This window comes from Crocodylus siamensis, chromosome 1 (assembly GCF_052110815.1).
Source record: "Crocodylus siamensis isolate JL-2025a chromosome 1, ASM5211081v1, whole genome shotgun sequence".
Classification (NCBI taxonomy): Eukaryota; Metazoa; Chordata; order Crocodylia; family Crocodylidae; genus Crocodylus; species Crocodylus siamensis.
The window spans coordinates 101,441,604-101,463,855 of record NC_143395.1 but is presented as its reverse complement, the minus strand read 5'-3'; the positions used below and the strand labels follow the sequence as shown (position 1 = coordinate 101,463,855).

Genomic DNA, 22,252 nt, shown 5'->3' with positions numbered 1-22,252 from the left:
ACTAAGACTTTTTGCTTCTCTCTGGGGATCGTCAGGAAGGGAAGCAGGCTGTAACACAGACGTACTTTTACATAAGGGGTAATATAATAAGAGTGTGTGGGGGGAGGAGGGGGGCCCTGACCCTCTGCGGGCACCGGCGCCCGGGCGAGACAGCGGTGAAGGGCGGCTCCGGCGCCCTGCCCGGCTGCCCCGGGCGCGGCGGTGCCAGGCGGGCAGCGGGCGCGGGGGCGCCGCGGGCGGGGAGAGGCACCTGCTCCGCCCCGCTGCAGCCGCGGGCCGGGATGAGCCGGGCTCGGCGGCGCTGATCGGCCCGCGCGGGGCACCGCGCTGCAGCCCCAGCCCCAGCCCGAGCCGCCGCCGCCGCCGCCGCCGGGAGCCGGGCCGGGCTGTCGTCGCGCCGCAGCGGGCTGGAGCCCGGCAGGATGGTGACCGTGGTAGCCCGGCTGGTGCATTACCTGCACCTCAGGTAAGGGGCCCCCGGCCCGCGGGCGGGTGCATACGGACACACGCACGGACAGCCACGGGCGCCGCCTGCCTGCGTCCCTCTCCCCCAGGCGCACACACACCAAGATCATCCCTTCCCTCTCCACAGGCACACACACACACCATGACCGTCTCCTTCCGTCTCTCTCTCTCACACACACCATAATCACCACAATCTCACTCAGACACCCCCCCCCCATGGTCATCACCCCCCTCTCTCTCAGACACATACACCACAATCACAATTCCTCTCAGACACCACCCCCCACGATCATCATCTTTTCTCTCTCACCCCCCACCCCACATCACCATCTCACTCTCCCGCAGACAGACACACACCATGATCACCATCTTCCTCTCCCACCCCGAGACAAATGCACAAACACACACATACACCATTATTACCATCTCCCTCTCCTCCAGACACACACACACACACACATGCGTGCACATACACCATCTCCCTTTTTCCCTCCCCCCCACCCCCCCCAACTCCCAGGGAACAAATGAGACACAGCCCTTGTATGAGCAAATGCGAGCACAACGTGATCCGTGTCATTCTCAAGATGCGTGGCTTGCTCCTACCTACAACCCCGACTGCAACTTTCCCAGATTTCATCTTCTTTTTAATGAAACCCAACAAACCCAAGGCAGGTTCCCATCTTAGTTATCCTGATCCTGTGAAAGGGCATGGATTTAAAAGGGGGGGAACCCCTCCCAATACAGAGTCAATTATTTGAGTATATTATTAGTAGTAGTATTATAAGATCTTGGGCTGCAGCAGGGTATTAAAAACTCAACTAATGACATCAAAAGAAGAAACTCTAGGTTTGAAAAAGATTTTCTTAAAAAACCTGGTAGCTGTTGTTTTATATCTTGATAATCTGTTGTTAGTATAGTACGGTACCAGTGTAGGTGGTAACATAAGTTTACATATTTTGTCTTTAACACAGCCAATGAGAGACAACATTGCTAAACTAGGTTCTTTTTTTTCTCCTTGACAAAATCTCTTTAGAATCTGACATATGAATATAAATCTTGTTGCATCCCTTGGACAGGATGCAGTTATATAGGGCTGCAGTTATACAGGGTTGAGTACAGTGATATAGGGTTGCATATGCTTACTGTGAGGTGTCATCTGACAACCTCTCATATAAGATAATGTTCAAATTATCCATTCACGGAAAGAAAATAGAAAGAAACAATATTTTCCAAGAAGCACATGTTTGGTTAGTAATCCACGATAAATGCAGTATAACATTTGAAACTTGAAAGATGAACTATATACTGGCATTATTGAACTAATTATTTCCTCTTATAAAAATCATGCTACAAGGACTAAATGAAAAATAACTGAATATTTAATATGAGTTACACACAGTTACAGTCAAAGGCTTGAATCCTAAATCATTCTTGTTTATAGTTTTTCTTTAAAATATTGATGGTAATCTTACATGGATTATAGATGAGTGTAATTTAACTTCATTTTATTGGTAAGTGAAATTTAACTTCATTTTAGTGAAAGGCCAAATGTGGATAACTTTTTAAAACTGATCCTGTGAACTTCCCATGGGGTACTGGAATTCTTCTGAACGATAATAATTGGCTCCAATTTCCGCTTAAGTTTCTGAGCCCTAAATAACTATGTGCACAGTATTCTCAAGGAGAATTGTCTTTTACACAATTTGTTTTCATCTGACCTATTTTGATGCAACAAAAACTGTTTATTTTGAGAAGTTTAAAACTGTCTTGTTGATTTTTTGTAACATTGTGTGGCTCCATAAAATGTATAAGTAATCAATCCTCACAATACCCTTTGAAACTGGTATTGTTATCCCTGTGTAATAGATATCAAATAGATGTAGTAAGTAGTAAATCGCCATATGCATAATTCTGCATTTCTATTTTTGAAATCTGTGTACACATTTGTATAATGCTATGTACACTCCTAAATATTTTAGGGAAAAATTTTGGCCCATTTTTATATAAAACAGGACAATTTATATAAATAAAATGGCCCAGAATGTTTCCCTAAAATAGATTTAGGAATGTAGATAGCATAATACAACTTGGTACGCAAATTTTCAAGATAGAAATACACAATTATGCATATACTTTTGAAGGCACACTACACTCTCTGCTTCTACTTGACTGGTATTTGTGCAAGGAAATGGCTTGTCTTGTATGTGCCCATGTCCAATTTGACACTAACCTATGATATTCATACACTTATACTTGCCCAGACACAGACCAAAGCACATTCAGTTGTATAGGCTTCATCAAATATATCGTTCCAGTTTAATCAAATTGGTACATTCTATAGATTATAGTCAGGAATCACAGCTTTATGTGCCTAGTCCTCTAGTAAATACATCTGTGGGCCAGAGGCTTTGTAAAATTCACAGACTCATTTATCATGCCCTGACCTGAACCACCATGCCCCAGAACATCACACTCCAGTGGAATGGGTCCCTGTAGAGTTTGGATGTATCAAATTATTCCATGTGGCCCCTTTGAATCTCATTTTTTCTGCAATATAGGCCTTCTGTGGCTTCTGCATTGATTGATTTCTGCCATAGTGCCTCAGAGTTCTAGTCGGGGCCCAGGAACACATTGGGCTGGAAGCAGATCAAAAAAATTGTCTTTGCTTCAAAGAGGTTATGATCTAAGTCAGGACTGTCCAGTTTCTGGATGACTGGGGACCAAATGCCCCTTGGCTATATACCATGCAGGCTGCACCTCCCCTGGGCTACATGCTGCCTGGGCCACATGCTGTGCTGTGCTGTGCTGCAGGAACATTCCCATTGCTGCAACACATGGCAGGCACCCTCCTGCTGCACTGTGCCAGTGCTCCATGCCTTGAACACTGAAGTGTGTTCTGGCCTCAGTTAACCCTGCAGGAGTCAGGAGCCACATAGGACATGTGCACCACCAGTTGGACACCCCAGATCTAAGAGGGAGACAAAAGATAACAGATGGATAGAGATAGGCAGATTAGGGAAAACTAGGAAATAGTAAGACAGCATTAGTTGGCATGGTAGGCAGTCACCATAAAACACCAGCAGTCTAACTGCTGTCAAGGTTTTTGTAGGCATCACAGAATGAGGCTTAAAGGGCTACAAAGTTACTTTGCAGATATTTAACAGGGAGCTCTTACCAAACCTAAGGTGCAGCATGGCAAAAAGCATAAAAGTATTTATTTGAAAATTTAGCAAATGGGTGATGGAGATTGACATCATGGGCTGACTGGACATAAAAGAACCTTTTGCCACTGAATGATGAAAGATCACTAGGGTATGGATAGGTCAAGGAGGGTATGGAAAGTGAAGATGAGTTTATTGTATTTGGTGTGACAGAGGAAGAGGAATGGGTGGGAAGGGAAAAGAGGGGTGACATGTCCAAATTGAGGGGCTAAGGACATGACCATTACCGCAGCATTCTGAATGAATAGAAGTCTATAATTGAGTTTGTCAAGGCTAGAGGAAAGGATCTTGCATTCTTGGAGCAGCAGAAGGTGGCGATATCTGAAAACAAGTAGATAAATAAAAGGTATGTCCCTGAATCAATATAGAGCAACAGATACAGATCTTTGACTCGTAACGTGATAGGTTAAAGTATTCAGGCACCAAAGCACCTGCCCTAATTACATGTAGAGTTAAACTGTAATCTGATTTCCGAATGTAGTGCTAAACTTTGATGTCCCATGTACACTTCAAAAAGTGACAGGACATGGAGGTACTTAACCATGCCAGACTAAACCAGGAGCTGGCATGATTAAATATGATGGTGCCGGTGATGTTTATGGTCACCTGGCATCTTGTAAGTAACCATCCAAATAGAGACTTATGATTGGGCCACCACTGAATTACTATTTCTTTCCTATAAAAGTTACAGAGGAAACTTTCATTTTATAATCATAAATGTGGGATGTTTTATTTTTATGCTCCTATAATCAAAGTTCATTTGAATCAGTGCTCCAAAGTGCACTTATACTATGTTACTATGAACTCAGAGTAAAGTAAAACAATAAGAGATGGCATTCATAAATGTAAGATTATCTAAATTGAGAAAAAGGAGTTTATGAGCCACAGTGAAAGACTGATCATGGGCATGTGTCCATCCAAAATCTGGGCAACCTGAAGTCTTTTCATACAAATGAGAATAGATAGTTGAAAGCTTATTTGCAAGAAATTCCCAGAATAGGAAGCTAGCTGTTGAGCCATTATGCTGATCAGCATTGTTTCATTTTCCCCCTGTGCTTCTCTCTGTATCTCATTGTTGTCTTGTCTTATACATAGATTATATTATATATGGTGCAAGGATTTGTTTTTCTTAGCTAAGTACAGACATTCAAAAAGCTCGAGCCTGAGTCAATACAATTTTTGCAAATTAGTCTAACCTACGTAGATTGAACTGAGAAGCAAGTGAATAGACATTCACTTTTGATTCTGGAAAGGCAGCCACGTGCCTTCAGTGGCTCAGGCTAGAAGCCAGGGGGCGCTAGAGTGAACCCTCCCTTCCCTTGGGCAGTGGCCAGAAGGCTGGAGGGAAGCTGAGCTCAAAGGTGGGGTGTGGCCAGGTCCCAGCAGGCCACTGAGTATGATTGGGGAGGGATTTAAATCCCCACCCTGGCTTGCAAGGTCCCGAGCCAGGGTGTGCCTGGAGGGAGAGGAGGGAAGCAGCCCTTGCCAGGCTTTTCCCACCCCCGCTCACTGCTCCAGCAGAGGGGGCATGGTCAGACCCCAGCTCCCGGCTGGCACGCTGAGGCGAAGCGGGGAGGGAGACAGTTTATTCCCTCTGTCCCCTCGCCCACTGGCATGGGACCCTAGCCAGCATCTGTCTGGCAGGGGTCCAGCAGCCCGTCCCAGGCTTTTCCCCCCTGCTCGCTGCTTGAGCAGCAGGAGTGGGGGGGATGGCTAGGTGCTGGCCCAGGCTGGCAGCCTGAAGCGAAGGGGGAGAAACCCCACTCCCTCTCCTCTCCCACCAGCATAGGACCCCAACTAGTGGGAGAGGGAATGGAGGGGGGATTAAACCTCTCTTTCTCCCCCTCCTTCACATCAGTGTTTCAGCCAGGGGCCAGGGTCTGGCCGTGGTCCCCTCTGACATAGTTATGGGGAAAGCCTGAGAGGGGCTTCTGTGCCCTGCCAGGCAGACCCTGGCTGGGTTCCCATGCCAGTGGGAGACAGAAGGGGGGGAGATTAAACCCTGCTTCCCCATCTCACCGTGCCAGCTGCTGCCAGGGTGTGGCCTTACTCCCTGGTCTGTGTTTGAGCAGGGAGAGAAGGAGAAAACCCTGGCAGGGGCTGCTGTCTTCCCCACTCGAACAGTGAGCGGGATGGGGGGCAGAAAATTCACAGCTCCTCCCATGCAGACCTGGCTGGGGTCTGGTGGGCCATGGAGGGGGTTTAAACCCCCCCTCCCTCACCACTGCCTGAGCCTGCTGGCCCACACCCATGCCCCCTCCACTCCAGTCGGGGATAAGTCTGTCAGGGGCTGCTCTGCCCTCACCTGGCAGGCAGGGCTGTGTCCGCAGCTGGGTTTTCCACCCCAGCCACTTTTCAGCCAGCCCTCACTGCTCCATCTAGGAATGCTGGGATGCTGGGGGACTGTGATTTAACTTGAAGCAGGAAGGGATCTGGGACAGAAGTTCCATAACCCAGTTTGACCCAAATCAGTTAAGTCTGATACTACATTCAACCAGATTTATCTTAAACCAGTTTCAGCCATTTTGGAACTGGTTTATGTGAAATGAACATCTGCTTTGTTACAGATTTAAACCAGTTTCTGATCACTTAAAATGGTTTATGTGTAACTTGTGTCCCTAACCCATTTCTTCTGTCTAGAGTGTCTAACCCAATGGTTCTCAGTCTTTTTTAGAATCAAGACACCGTTTAGAAAATGTTGGAACTTAGCTTTCACTTGATTTTTAGACTGCAGAAAAACAACAAATAAATTCTTATGTGGAAAAGAACTCAACACCACAGGTCAAAATGTTTTCGGATTCCTATTTGAAATCTTCAGGTTTATCTTCTGAATCACTTGTAGCTGTTTGCACTTAGCACTAATATTATGCAGCACCCTTAAAAAGGACCTTTCCTCAGGGTATTGTGTGAAATAGGAACCCAAAAGTGTTACTTGCAAGAACAACATGGTACTGCTTGATGTTTTGCCGCTGGTCTAAAAAATAAAAACCCCTGATGAAGCCAAATACATATAGTTACTTGTTTGCCATAGGAAAAGAAAAGTCATACAGCATTTGGTAGATACATGCCTTATATAGCTGGTTGGATCTATTATTTCATACTGGGCTAGATTCTATACTAATTAAGTTAATAGTACAGTGGTATGAAAATTGGCTGTTAGAAAAAACAATAAATTGCAGAACCAGTGAAAAGTTTCATATGTTTTATTTTTTTCATTTTTTACTGATAGAATAAACAGAAATCATTAATCATGTACAAATATAACATATAATTAAACAAACCAAAACAGATGTGCAGTGACAAAGAGAACAACAAACAAAGGAGACAGAGGCAGTTAGAACAGCCCCAAGTCACAACACCAAGAAACACTAAGCAGACAGAAGACAAAGACATGGTAAGCCTGTAAACACAAGACAGCTTTCATGGGGAGAATAGCTATGAGATGTTACCAAAGACATTTCCACCCAGTTTTATATTGGGAAAGTATAAAGTCATGTGATTGTGTCTGGTGCTACCCTTCACTATGCCAGACTAAACCATGAGCTGTCATGTTTAAAAATTATAGTGCAGGTAGGATTTATGGAAGGTTTTTTGGGGGGAAGTTTTTGAAAAAAATTAAGAGGCGGGGGTACAAACGAGTTGGTAAAAATGAATAGATAGTAAGACTTGAAATAGGTTAATGTCAAGTTAGCATTTTTAAAAATTAATTATCTTTTCTTATAGAGCGGTTTAAAAATATTATGAAGTGGCTGTAGCAAATGCAGCATGACTGTTAATTGAAACAGCTACTGCTGAGGCTATGCTTTTTGTCATGGAGTGGTCAAAAAACAAACAGCATGGGTGAAAAGAGATAGAATGAGAAAAGAGAACTAACGGTAAAAAACTGAAAAGGAGAATGTCCCATTTTTTAAAGTTGCCCCAGGCCCCATGAATCATGGGAACATCTCTCTTCCTATCATTTGAATAGTCTGCTGGTGGCATAGTTTGCTGGTGGCATTGTTTCAAACAGTACAAAGGATTGCAAGGGTCTCCCCATAGGGTAAATGTTTTGTGAGAGTGAGCAGCATACAGACAAATAAAATTTGACTTGAACAGGTGTAAGGTACACTAACAAAAAAAAGATTGGAGGCCTCTCCATCAGGGAGAGATACACCAGGGGCATGTGTAGACAAAACAGGGGGCCTAAATTGAAGCGGTGGGTTTTAAAAAACAATGCTTCAAGTTAGGGATGTTTAACCCATGACTGGGTTGTAAATGTCATGTTTAACGCATGACTGGGCGATGAATGTCAAGGGCTATAGGCTGTACAGGAGGGACAGGACAGGAAGGAGAGGTGGGGGCGTGGCACTCTATATCAAAGAGGAATACACATCCTCGTCAATTAACAAGGAGTCAGAGGAAGGGCACTCTGAAGTGCTTTGGGTTAAAGTACAAGGCAGTCGAGGGGAAAGAGATTTAACGGTGGGGGTCTACTACAGACCTCCCAACCAGGGGGAAGAGCTTGACCAGGAATTCTTAGGTCAGCTCACTGAGGTAGCAAAGTCTAAGAATGTGGTAGTCATGGGGGACCTGAACTTCCCGGACATCTGCTGGGAAGAGCAGTCAGCCAGGTCTGATCACTCATGTAGGTTCTTAGACAGAGTGCAGGACCTCCATCTAACCCAGGAGGTGCACAGCCCCACCAGGGGGGACGCCTTGTTGGACCTAGTGCTGGCCATGGGTGATGACCTGGTGAGGAGGCTGCGGGTGCTTGACCACCTGGGCAACAGTGATCATTGCCTGCTGGAATTCACCATCCAGCACAAGGTGGCAAAGGCCTGCAGTAAGGCAGCAGCCCTAGATTTCAGGAGGGCAAACTTCAATGAGCTAAGGACGATAGTTGGGGAAGTGCTGAGGTCCCAGAGCGGAGAGGAACCAGGTGTCCAAGGAGAGTGGTCGCTCCTTAAGGAGACGATCCTCCAAGCCCAAAGGAAGGTAATCCCAACGAGGATCAAAGGGAGCAGGAGGGCATACAAGCCTCCATGGCTCACCAAAAGCATCCAGGAATGTCTCCTTGCTAAAAGGGTGGCGTACACCCAATGGAAAGAAGGGGACATCACCAGGGACGACTATACTTCAGTCACTCGGGGATGTAGGGGGGCAGTCAGGAAGGCCAAGGCAGAGAGGAAGGCCAAGGTAATGTGGGGCCCCTGCAGGACACGTTGGGAAATTTGGTTGTCACACCAGACGACAAAGCTAACACGTTTAATGATTTCTTTGCCTCCGTCTTCCTAAGTAGGGACCAGAACAGTCACCTCCCTGCTGGGCCCCCCTCGGGCCCCAGGGGAGGCACACCTGGGCCAAGGGTTAGTGAGGAACTAGTTAGGGAACTTCTGGAGGGACTGGACATATTCAAGTCAGCCGGTCCAGATGATCTCCACCCTAGAGATCTAAAGAAATTGGCCGAGGTCATTGCAGGACCCCTGGCACGGCTTTATGAGCACTCATGGTGCTCTGGTGTGGTGCCGGAGGACTGGAAGAGGGCCAACGTTCCCATCTTCAAAAAGGGGAAGAAGGAGGACCCAGGAAATTATAGGCCAGTTAGTCTTACCTCGATCCTAGGCAAGCTGTTTGAGAAAATTATTATGGCACACATCCACGAGGGGCCAGCTGGGGACTACATGCTTAGGGGCAACCAACACGGGTTTATCAGTGGCAGGTCCTGTCAGACCAACCTGGTGGCCTTTTACAATCAGATCACCAAATCATTAGAAGCAGGGGTAGCAGTGGACACAGTCTTCCTGGACTTCCGGAAGGCTTTCGACACTGTCTCTCACCCCGTTCTCATCAAGAAACTGGGGGACTGTGGTGTCGACACCCACACAGTCAAATGGGTCACCAACTGGCTGGAGGGCCGCACCCAGAGGGTGGTAGTGGATGGGTCCTTCTCAACCTGGAAGGACGTGGGCAGTGGGGTTCCGCAGGGCTCGGTCCTCGGGCCCGCACTGTTCAACATCTTCATCAGTGATTTGGATGAGGGGGTAAAAAGCACCCTGTTCAAATCTGCTGATGACACTAAGATGTGGGGGGATGTTGGTACACTAGAAGGAAGCATCAGGTTTCAATCAGACCTAGACAGGCTACAAGGGTGGGCGGATGTGAATAGGATGGGATTCAGCACAGACAAGTGCAAGGTGATGCACCTGGGGAGGAACAACCGGTTGGGGAACTCCCCCCTTGTCAGCATGGAGGCGGAAAAGGATCTTGGAGTCATCATTGACTGCAAGATGAACGTGGGCCGGCAGTGTGGGGAGGCAGTCAGGAAGGCCAACCGTACCTTGTCATGCATCCACAGATGCATCTCGAGCAGGTCCAAGGAGGTGATTCTCCCCCTCTATGTGGCACTGGTCAGGCCGCAGTTGGAGTACTGCATCCAGTTCTGGGTGCCGCACTTCAAGAGGGATGTAGACAGCATGGAGAGGGTCCAGAGGAGGGCCACTCGCATGATCAGGGGACAGCAGGGCAGGCCCTACGAGGAGAGGCTACGGGACCTGAACCTGTTCAGCCTCCAAAAGAGAAGGCTGAGGGGGGATCTAGTGGCCTGTTATAAACTAGTCAGAGGGGATCAGCAGGCATTGGGGGAGTCACTGTTCTCTCAGGCACTACCAGGAGTGATCAGGAATAATGGTCACAAGCTGGTGGAGGGTAGATTTAGGCTAGATATCAGGAAGCACTACTTCACGGTCAGGGCGGCTAGAATCTGGAACCAACTTCCAAGAGAAGTGGTGCAGGCTCCTACCCTGGGGGTTTTTAAGAGGAGGCTAGATGTACACCTTGCCGGGGTCGTTTGACCCCAGTACTCTTTCCTGCCATGGCAGGGGGTCAGACTAGATGATCTACTCAGGTCCCTTCCGACCCTAGAAACTATGAAACTATGAAACCCCCGCGTATCGTACACGCCCCCCCCCCCCCCCCCCCCCCCCGTTGACTTACCTGCCTCTGGTGGGAAGGGGAGGGAAGGGGAGAGCTGCCAATGGGTGGAACGGCCCCGGGGGGGCGGGGGCTGGTGCTTCCTTCAGTGGCAGCTGTGGCCCTCTTACCCCAGGCAGCACCTGCCCACAGGCACCCAGCTTGGGCAGTCCCAGGGGAACTGTGTAGGAGAGCAGCAGGCCCCCGCGCAGCTCAAGCAGGCAGGCAGGCTTGGGGCGCTGGCCACTTTTCTTGTGCAGAGCCTGCTTTCCCGGGCTTCTGTCAGGCTGCCTGTAGGGCTTCTTACAGAGCCGTGGAGCTGCACGGAGCCTGATGTTTCGCTCCGTTGCCATAGGGCCAGCAAACTAAAACTGCTTGAAGGAGTTTTAGTGTGCTGTGCCCCAAGTCATTTAAGGCGCATTACGCTGATGAATTTTCCTATGGTGTCTAGAATTAATACGCAATACGCCACTGAGGCATGCAAACACCAACACCATTAAAGGGTGCAAAAGCATTTAGCCTCTTTAAAGTGTCGTGCATACATGCCTGTCGTTTTATCTACACAAGGCCTAGCTGAAAAAACTGTTTAGCACCAGCAAGCTATTCAAATGACAGAAAGACGGTTGTTCCCAAGATCCACATGGCCTGGCACAAATTTTAAAATGGGAAACTCTCCATTACAGTTTTTCACCATTCTTTCTCTTCACTTCTGCTGTTTCGCTGCCTGTTTTTTCTCCTCTATCTAGTCCTAAGTGTTTTTGGTGTCTAAGTTGTTTCCTTTACTTCTTCAATTTGTAGTATTCTACAAATATAGTATACTACAGTATGTCTTACCAGATAATTCCTGGTGAAGTGACATAGACTGAGGCAGCTCAAGGGCCAAAGGATGAGTGAGGCTAGCAGTAAGTTCCAAAGCGGTCCTGCCACGCTTACTTCAATATGGTGCTTCCATCAGTGGGCTGATGGAGGAAAGGATACAACCCATCAAAATAGTTTTTTCTTCACCTCACTGGATCAGTTCTGTTCATCCACAACATTCTTTTAGTTCTCCTATATATACTAATGGACCATTTTTACCACTCCTTGTTCCCAAATAGCGCACTTACACAAGTTACATTTTTAGCGCAATTGGGCCCCACCGTACAGCCATGACATAACATACATGTATGGCTGCAGAGCATTTTTAAATGGCTGTTCACGTGAAGAATTACCCCTTGTCAAATCAGCTATTCACTGAAGGCACTATAGAACAGAGTGCCTCGGAGAATTTGTGAATCCTCAAGGGTTAATTTTTAGCACCTTTGTGGGGCTGTCAGCAGAGGAGGGAGGGAGGGGAAGGGAGAGAGAGTGAGATGGGGAGGATGCAGCAGGGAGCTGCTGGCTAGGCTTTGCCTGGCCGGAGCTGGAGGGGTGGGAGGCAGCGGGGTGGAACAGAGCCCCCTTGCTTCCAGGGCACCCCTCAGATGAGGTATTGGGGGGATCTGGGCTGGGTTTGCAAGGTGATGGGGTGCTTCCTTCCCCTACCACCTGCCTGGGCCTCTTGATAGCAGCAGCAGCAGCTGCCAGCTGTTATGGCCAGAGTTGGGGGCGGTGGCAGAGTAGAAAGGAGCCCCCTTGTCTCATAGGCCCAATCCAGCTTCCCCACAAGCTGGGTAGCTGGGAGGGTCTGCAAGGCAAGGGGTCTTTGTCCCACTCTGCTCTCCACAGCTGGCAACTCCATGCTGCTTCTTTCCCCTCCCCTGCTGATAGCCCCAGAGCTGGTGGGGGGAAAGGGCCGTGAGGAGGGGCAGTTCAGCAGTCTCCTTAGAGGCTGCTGGAGCATCTGTGACTGCTGGCCAAGGCTGGTGCAGGCAAGCTTGATTCCCCTCCCTGACCCAACAGGTGAATGTCTTGTTGGGTAGCTGGAATACAGGGAGGACGTGAGGCTCTAACTCATGGCACTTTGTGTAAAATGCCACAAGTTAGAGCATGGGCTGTAAACATTAGGCCTGTGCGAGGTGGTGATTCGATTTGGAAGAGATCTGGCTTGATTCGGTGGCTGAATTTCCGAATCTGAATCAAATCAGGGGACCAATTTAAAGGTCCGAATCAATTTAAAGGTCTCCAAAACATTGGATAAGATTTGGAGAGCTTTGATGATTCTGGCAGTCCCTGGTGGCTGCAGCAGGGAGCTGCAGCCGACTCTGAGCTGGTAAGTACTAGGGCTGGGGGAAGGGACCATCAGGGGACCCCTGCCAGCCCCCATGACCCCCCCTCCCCTGGTCCTCCCAACCCCCACCTGCTCCCCCAGCCTCCTCACAGGTGCCCCACTCACCCCAGCTCCCAGAGCTTTAAACCCCGCGCCGGTGCTCACCGGGTGCTGCTGGGTGAGGGGGATGATCCTTGCTGCCCCCCACTGCCCCATACCACATGGGGGGCTCTGCATGAGCCCCCAACCTCCCCTTGCTCCCCCAGTCCCCCCACAAGTGCCTCGCCCAGGCCAGCTCCATTCCTTTAAAAAAAAACCTAGAAAAGCCCCAGGATTCATTGCTCCTGCAGCGGCCTCAGGGCTTTGGGAGGCTTGAGGAAGAGCCCCCCATGTAGCAGGGGGAGCAGGGGGCAGTGGGGATCGCCCCCCCCCCACCATACACGAACAGTGAGTGTGGGGGTTTTTCAATTTTTTTTCTTAAAGGGCCAGAGCCTCAGTGGGTGGGGCAGCCATGGAGGGCTGGGATGGGGTGGGGTCAGGAGGCTTATACAGAGCCCTTCACTCAGTGTGGGGCAGTGGGGATCACCCCTTCTCCCTGCCTGGCAGCACCTGCTGAGTCAGGGCTTTTTTCCCCAAAGTGCTGGGAGCTGGGGTGAGTGGGGCAGCTATTGCTGGGCTGGGGGGCGGGGGGGACGGGCCTGGCTGATTTGGAGATTTAGAGATTTGGCAGCAGCTGAATCTCCATATCAGATTCAGCCAAATTGATTCGGGATCACCAAATCGAATCACTGTCCCCTGAATTGGCCGAATCTGAAGCAAATACTAGCCGCTTCACACAGGCCTACTAACCATCTGTAGGCACTCATAGTTACACTTACCTGTTTCACTCATTTTCACCCTGCACAAAACTATGAGCTATCCATCCTGCTCAGTCAAACCATTCCCATCACCAGCAACTCCACCCAGTTTCTGACATGGACACATCATTACTCATTCACTTTTTCTGTCCTGCTAGTCTTCCTTCTACCTTGATTCATATCTTCATTGACAAAGTATCCCCACTATAATGGTCTATGGTAGAAAACTGAAAGCCTGACATTTCCCTTTTTTTAAGGTATGCCTTTATTTTTCTTGCTTGTTTCTTGCTGCAGTAGATTAACTAGAGTCACTGGCTACTTAACTGAGGAGATACAGATTTAACGTTTTTGTAGGACTGATTTGTGTCACTCTAATGCTGCTAGGAAGTAAAGTTCATTTGCTAATATTCTGTGTAAGGACCACACCCTCCCTCCCCCTCTAATTTTTGACAAAAACACTGAGACAATGATGCTATCTGAAGCTTGGCAAGGATGGTTACATTACTTCCAAAGCGCTTTTGAGAGTGAAGGGTGTGTAGAGAATTCCAGAGGTTCAGTTTTTTACACAGTTGCATTAGGTAGGCCTTGAGGCCTTGAAGATTTACAGATGGGAACTTCAAGTGTACGGCAAGCTGCTGGACAACGTCATTCAAAAATCTGTGCAGGAATATTCCATGCAGGAATATCACTTGGGAAGACAGTGCTTTCTTTATGAGAAAGCAGCTGCCAAGGGATCTCACTAGAACTCCACTATGTTGTGGAGTTAGTCAATAAAACTAGGTCATGTGAATTTGAACAGCTAGCAAATGGACTAATTAGAAACGGATTTGTTTTGTGGAATAACTGACAGGCAGGTCAGGGCAACGTTACCACAAGAAATAGACAGTTTAGCAAAGGGCATAGTTACAGGCCTAGTAAAAGATATTATTCCCAAGTGAGAAGGCTAACAAGCAATGGAAGAAGAGAAATGGTTGCTAATTAAAAATGCCCACCCCCAAGGCCTAAAAACAGAATGCAAGGGTAGACAAATAGTGGGTACCAGATTTGGAGGCAAGTTCAACAGGAAGACATCCAGCACAAGGGGAATGGGGTTAGCCATGCAATAAAAGCCACTGCTTCTAAAAAAGTTTGAAATAAAAAAAGAAAGAGATGACACATCAGTTTGGGGGTTAAAAATTCAATACATTTCTGGTTACTGGCCAGCCTGTTTTGGACCCAGCTCTTTCTTTCTCTAAATCTGTTTTATTCACTGTCATTTCTACAGTTGGGATGATTGACCAGAGCCGTCTCTTGGAGGGGAGAGGGGTGAATCAGGGTGACCGCCCCAGACCCCGCACCACCACTCTGTGCAGCCGCCATGCGCTGCCAGCTTTGCGCTCCGGCTGCTTGCTACCCTCTCTTCTCCCCTCCCTCACAGGCCTCACATAGGCTGATGTGACCTGGGCCCTGCACACCCTTAAGGTCAGCTCTGTGCTTGACATAGCTGTGATTCTACGGACAATACTGAGCAATCCTCAAAAAAAAAAAAGGATGAGAGTCAGATCAGTAACTTGCCCCATAGCCCCTCTTTCTACACCCTTCTCTCATCACCCTCATCCCAACACTATACAGGTTCCTCTACCAGAAGCTATGATACCAGCAAGATCTGTTCTCATGACCCTTTCCAGAGGTCCAGATTTTCCTTTTATGCTTTGTCCTAAAAGCATCCTGTTGGAGACAAGGCATGCCAGTATACATTGTATCAGAATCTAGCAGTAGGTGCTGAATGGGTGCATTAGGCCTGGAACTGTGGTGTAAGACAACTACAGAAAAGACTTGTGAAATATAGAACGAAAGAGCTACAGTTAAATTGTAATAGTACTGGCCTGATAGATGGAACAGCATTAAGTACTTTTGCTTTAAGAGGGTGCTGTGTCCTCTTAGGTTCATCAAGTTTATTATTCATGTACATCCATAGTAGCTCCATTTTATCATTTGTTGTAATGGGTTTGGAAAATGAAAATAATTGTTGTCTTCTTAGCTGTATTGAGATGACTGGCGAGTAAAATGTCGTTTTGATACTGTGAGATGGCAATGATACTCATCTTATAGAACACTATTAATTGCCAAAAAAATTGTATGTGAAATGAATGAGTAGGGAGAGGAGAAAAAAAGCATTTTTGGAAAAGCTTCAACTAGCATGAATACATTTGAATGACTGGAACAATATTTTTTGGCACAGGAATCACTGATGCTGCAAATAAACATTCAACTCTTTTGAGTGTGGGAGTCAAACATGAAATTTAAAAAGACATTCTGCAGACACTGTTAAATCAAACAGAAAAAAAATCATAAAGTGGTACAGCTGGCACAGGGAAACCAGAATAAAAAACCCTCTTTGATTCTTGCCAGATATTTCACTAAGGAAAACACAGAGGGATGGTGGCTATTAGACCTTTGACTATGAGAAATTATAAATTTTCATTTTTGAAGTTCTTGAGAACAAATGCATTGTATCACTATTGAAAGTACTTGGCAAAACTTTTTAAACTTATGCTTTTATTAAGTTGGACCTAATATTGGAAAAAAAGGTGTTTAAATACATAAATGACATATAATCAAATTTGTGATAATTGGGGGAAAGAGTTTCAGTTCCTATCTGCTATAAATAGACCAGATGTCCTGGAAATAAATGGATGGCTCAGTTTTTGTTCAGCAAATGATGACACAAAAACAGTCAAATGGTATAGGAAGTCAGCTACTTGAATACTGACCAAAAGCAAACTTTAAATTTGCTTTATGCAGGCAAAAGCAACATGATTGTAAATTTATGCTCATGCACTCCAAAAACAGAAATAATTATACCTGATGTATATAAACCATTATACAATATGCAACACTTGATTTAGATAAGCTGCTGATAGTGAACAAAAATTGCACCTGCAAATCATATGCGTGTACAAATGGAGAGCAGGTTGGGCTCTGATATTTTGAGTATTAATCTTAAAATAATTGCTTGCTGATTAGGCAGCAAATAAGAAACATCTCTATATCTTTTAGAGTTGGTGATTGAACTTCTATCCTAAGTTCTATCATTTGATATATATTTAATAAGAAGAAACAGCAGAGTGATAGACTTCTAGCAAACACATTTGCCCTTTTCACAGACAAGTCTATGAACTTCACTTCATCAACCTCCTAGATACAAAAACTCATGGACTCATTATAGACATTGAGTTTACGACACACTATAACCTGCCTGACATCTGACTCCCCAGGTACCTCTCCACTTTTACCTGCTACATCCCACTCCTTCCCACCCCGCCGCAGCCTGTCTCTCACCCCTTGATGCCTCAATTTACATTTTCACTGAGTGGCTTTCTTGCATGCATACCAGTTTCTGGCTTTTTTACTGTTCATTCCATTCAGGAAGAGCACATACCACCTGCAGATACTTCCTCAGCCTGACAAAGGTTTTTAAACCTGAAAGCTTGCTAAGATATATTTCTCCAACTATCTGGCTGGTCTAATAAAAGATATCCAATTGACCCAAAGAACCTTGTCTGCCTTGGGTGTGTTAAAGCAGAGTAGGATGAATGCCGGAGTTATGGTAGCCTGTAACAGTGGGCCTTCCCGGTGCGGGTTAGATCTTGGCCAGCCCACCTGTTTCTGGGCCAACCACCCGCCCATCTTTAGCCTGCCATGTCTTGATAGAAAACTGATTCAGCTGTTACCCAGGTGGGAGGCTGCCCATTTAGGCCCCTGATGTCTAGGGGTGACATCAGTTCCGCAGCTGTGTACCTTCCCTACACTGCAGCCCATACCTCGTAGATTGCATCCTTCACCACCTCCAGCAGTGGTCTCCTCCCTGGGACCTTTGGCTCCCTCTTAGGCCCTGGCCCTGCCTTCAGGCCAGTTGGAATCCTGAGCCTCTTGCTGTGAGTATTCCTCATGGTGGGCCTCTGGCCCTTTGACTCCCATTTGGGTCCTGGCCCCAGTACAGACCAGTCGAGGGTACCTCAGGTCGATCTGAACCTCCTGCCTGTTCTCATTCACACAACTCCACTGCAACCAATAAGCCTCAGGCCTCTCAAAGATCTTATAGACTGTGCATGCGTGTGGTGGCTGGAGGTTATCAGGTGCCTCCTACCTGCCTTTCATCAGAGAGGCTCATGGTCCTGGCATTTCCTGGGGCTGCTGTGCCACCAGCAATCCCACCAGGCCTCCCTACCCTGGCAGGGTGCAGTTTTAGGTCATGCCCAGGACCTGGGGCCTCCTTCTTCCCCATAGACCCAGTCCATGCCTCCAAGTTCTCCCTGACACAGGAGCTCAGTAGGGAGATGTTCTTAACCTGCTGGCTGGTGATAAACTAAACTGCTGCCTCCAGCTCTGAGAGCAGGGCATTAAATGGTTCTCAGAGCAAATAAAAAAAGCAAATAGGTGCAGAGTGAGGAGGGTGGCACTCACTCCATTTACACGTGGAGCCTGGGGAACCCCAACAGCAGGAGGTTTATCTTCAGGAACACTAGCTGCTTCAGCAAACCAGAATCCGAGGACATGCAGTGGGGTGTCACAACATTACCAGCAATGCTGAACACCCTCTTGCTTGAAACACTGGTCGGTGGACAGGACAGATGTTCCCAGGCAACTGTGGCCAGATCCTGCCTCACCTGGTTGCGGGTTGCCCAATAGACCAAGGGGTTGCAGTGCAATGGCTCCATGTCCTTGGCAAGATAGGTAGCCACCAAGACCTCTGCGCTACCTGCCAGATGGTGCTTTTGGATCCCAACATTGGCAGTGGCTGTGGTGGAGGAGATTGGCTAGTGGTTGGAGTGCTGGCACAGGAAGGTGGATCCCCCTTTTCCACATCCCCTTCTCTCTGCCCTTCTGCCTCCCTGACTGTTCACCAGCACCTCCATCTAGTGATAAAGGGTTTTGCTGCTGCAGATGCTCCCCTTCATCCTTGGGTCACATCAGCCTGCCAGCACATGAACCATACTGGACGACAATGGATCTAGCTATATTTTGATGCTGTCCTTCAGCCACTTCACCAGTGCCTGCACCTCTGGTGAAAGCAGCTTGCTTCAGCCAGGAACACTGATCCCCTGGAACTTCTCCATTTGATTCTCAAACTCCTTCATTATGGGGATCACCTGGCTAAGGAGGGCATCACCAGTGCTCAGGCTCTTGGTGGCCTCAAGGAATGGCTTGAGGACCACAAAGATCTGGGAGATGGTATCCCACTCTATTTTGTTAAGGGGGATGCTGATCCTTATATGTTGTTTCTACGTCCCTCTCCCAGAGCACTGTGATTAGAAGGGAACTCAGGGAAAGATCACAGTCACTGGCCAGCTACAGATGTCAATATCAGAGCAGTCTTTCCTCATCTTTTCCCCCTCCCTCTTCTCAGTTTATGTTTCCTAAAAACCTTCCTTCTGAATCTCTGAATCTTTCTGAATCTTTTCTGAATAGATTTAGATGCTTCTGATTCAATTTCGACATTTTAATGTGTCTCCCAATCTGATTTGGATTTGGTGATTCGGCCGCTGAATCAGGCTGAATCTCCTCTGAATTGAATCAGCTACCGAAGCTTCACACAGCCCTAAAGCTCACTTATCTCTATAGGTGCATTGGTATATTGGTCACATATTGGATTAGCACCAATAACAGGAAAATTAACATTATTGGCAACTGGCTTTTTTGACTGATAATGTCACTGATAAATGCTGTGTGCAGGTGCATGGCCGCAGCGCAGTAAGCAGGTGGCTAGGAATGCAGCCTGGCAGCTTGGAGAGCAGCATGTTACTGGTAAGTCTGTGGGAGGGAAGAAGCATGGGGGAGAGAAGGGATATGGGGGCATATCGAGCCCCACGGTGAGGGAGGGAGTGGGGCAGGGGCGGGTGCTGCCCAGCAAGGGCAGTGAATGGCACCCCAGGTGGAGTGTGGGACAGAGCCATGGGCAGCTCGTCCAGGTGGCATGGAGGGCGGGAGGGGGGTGTTTCCTTTCCACTGCACACACCACTGGGGGAGGCATGTGGGGCATGTCCCCCCCAAATTTGTGCACGGGGTGAGGGTGGGCTGTCTGCTGCAGGCTTGGGGATAGGGGCTGCTCCAGCCTCTTCCCAGCTAGGAGACTGGGGTGGGGCTGGGTTCAGGGCAGGTAGGGATGGAGTGGGCTCAGTTGTGTGGGGTGGGTAGCAGCAGTGGTGTTGTGAGGGGCGGTTATGGGGGGGCAAGGGGTGACTTTTGGAGTGGCTATATTTCCCCAAACCCCTTCTAACACTGCCCCTGCTCAAGATACTCCACTTTTCTGCCTTTCTCTTGGGAACCTTGCACTATGGGGCGGGCAAGGGATGCACAGCCAGTGCAGGGCTCCCAAGGGAAAGGCAGCAGACTGGAGTGCCCTAAGGCTTGGGGGACTATAGCTTCCCTCCCCCCAAATTCACCTAACCCCCCCCCATACCCACCCTTTCCAGCACCACCACTGCTGCCTGCCCTGAGCCCAGCCCAATCCCCACTGCTGGGAAGGAGCTGCATCCCCAACATCCCTTCCCTCCCCCATGCCCCTTACTCCCCATAGACATACCAGCATGATGCTGCTTTCCAAGTTGCCGGGCTGCATTCCTGTAAATTGCCTATCGGATCGGTATCAGCCAATATGGCTGGTTAATAATCAGCTATCGGATCCGTCAAGAAGATCTTTATTGGTGTACTCCTACCTATTGTGGCAGTGCACTGTCATGTGCAGCTCACATCGATGATGGAAGCAATGCGAGAATTGCTTAAGCAACGTACACTTTGGCAGACTACATGCAAATGTATTGGAGTGCAGAGGTGTCAGTCAAGATACAAAACTGAAGGTCTACAAAGCCATTGTATTGCCAATCCTGATGTATGCATGTGAAATCTGTACAGTGTACAGACACCATGCTATGAAGCTGAACCACTTTGACATGGACTGTGTGAGGAAACTGATGACAATCAGATGGCAAGACAAGGTCCCAGACACTGAGGTATTTACTCGGGCAGGCATTCCAAGCATCCACACAGTGTTGATGAAATCACAGATTAGATGGGCAGGCCATGTCACCAGGATGTCAGATGAGTGACTGCCAAAGATCTTTTATGGTGAGCTAAAGGATGGAAAGCACTCTCAGGGAGGCCAGAAATAATGTTTCAAGGACTCCCTCAACTCATCCTTGAAACATTTCAACATTGACCCGAAGTCTTAGGAAGATGTCGCTCATGATCATTCTACCTAGCAAAGCCTCTTCCACACTGGAGCTACCGCCTATGAGCAGAGAAGACCTGTTGAGGCAGTGCAGAAGCTCAAACACTGTAAATCTTCGCAACAGCAGCATGTCCGCTGTTGATCAAGCAACCCAAAGCTGCATCTCTTGCTCAGTTCAAAGCACAGCTGGCCTGATCAGCTATTCAGATGTTCACAGAAACCAACCCAGCCTGTGATGTCATGGTCATCTTCAAATTTGAAGAACAGACACCACCACCACCAGTAAACATGTAATGTCTGTACCTGGCCCAAGGGTGCTGATTGTTATGGATAAGAAAAACTATTGAAAAGGAAATTTTAGACACTACTTCGTACTTCAGCAATTAAACTTAGTATTTTAGTATGATGTTCATAACCCTAATGATCAGAAATTACTTAAATTGATTCTAGAGTATCTACCTCTTATGGCCACTTTTTAATAAAAGGAGAGTTTTCCTATAAGCTGCTATATTGACTACATGCCCCATTTTCTAGTTCTTTATTTATTTGCTTTCATAAAGCTGTGTTATTACAATGCTCGAGAGAACTTTTTTGGGGAAGCACTTTGTAGACCATATCAAAATGTTACAGAAGGAGGACTGAGAATCTAAGAAATCTTGTGAGGGTCATCTTGTAGAGTTTCCAGCAAATACTCAACTAATCTTGAGATTCACACTGAAAAGAAGCCTTAAGCTTTCATTGAGGGTGTGCATCCCTGTGGTGTAGTCTGGCTACACATTTCTCTGTGTGCTCTTATACACATCCTTCTGCATAGGTAGGTGCAGATAGGGGAAGATATACATGGCAGAGCAGAAGTTAATGTTTTAACAAACTCTAACCAGCCAGCACAGAAGTGTGTGTTGGAGCCAGTCTCAGCCCTTCAGACCATATGAACCTCCATCCTTCCCATGTGAATGAATTGGGGTATCTTTTGCTTAAGAATTACCCCTAATTCATTTTGAGGGGCTGCCAAAAGTAGGTGAGCTACATGCTGAAAAGCTACTGATTTTTCACATCTGCTCCTGTAGAAATATTTATGTTTAAATCATCTTTCTTCCTTTCTGCTCCTCCCAGCAGAGAGAGGATCATATGGTCCTAGTGAACTGTTGCTTTGTGCCATTATGATATTAGGTGCAATTAGACCTGGTTTTAGTATCACACTGCATTCCATAGTCATAGAGAAAAGAACACGTTCTAAGGGAATTAAATACCCCATACTTAATTGTAATTATACACATACGATATAATATTTCATACCTCCGGTAACCTTTAAGGATTGCCACCTGTCCCCACAAATTTAAGAAATAGACTTAATGTGGAAAAA

The 22,252-nt window shown here is 47.4% G+C and overlaps 1 protein-coding gene across 1 annotated transcript in view; it reads left to right on the top strand.

Annotated features, from left to right (window-relative positions):
* The first annotated feature begins 264 nt into the window (after positions 1-264).
* ARHGAP18 (Rho GTPase activating protein 18) overlaps positions 265-22,252 on the top strand; it is a 162,783-nt gene continuing 140,795 nt past the window's right edge. Inside the window, exon 1 of the mRNA XM_090038910.1 lies at positions 265-466. Coding sequence (XP_089895036.1) covers positions 423-466 — 44 coding nt within the window. The 5' untranslated portion in view covers positions 265-422. The remainder of the gene's footprint in view (positions 467-22,252) is intronic.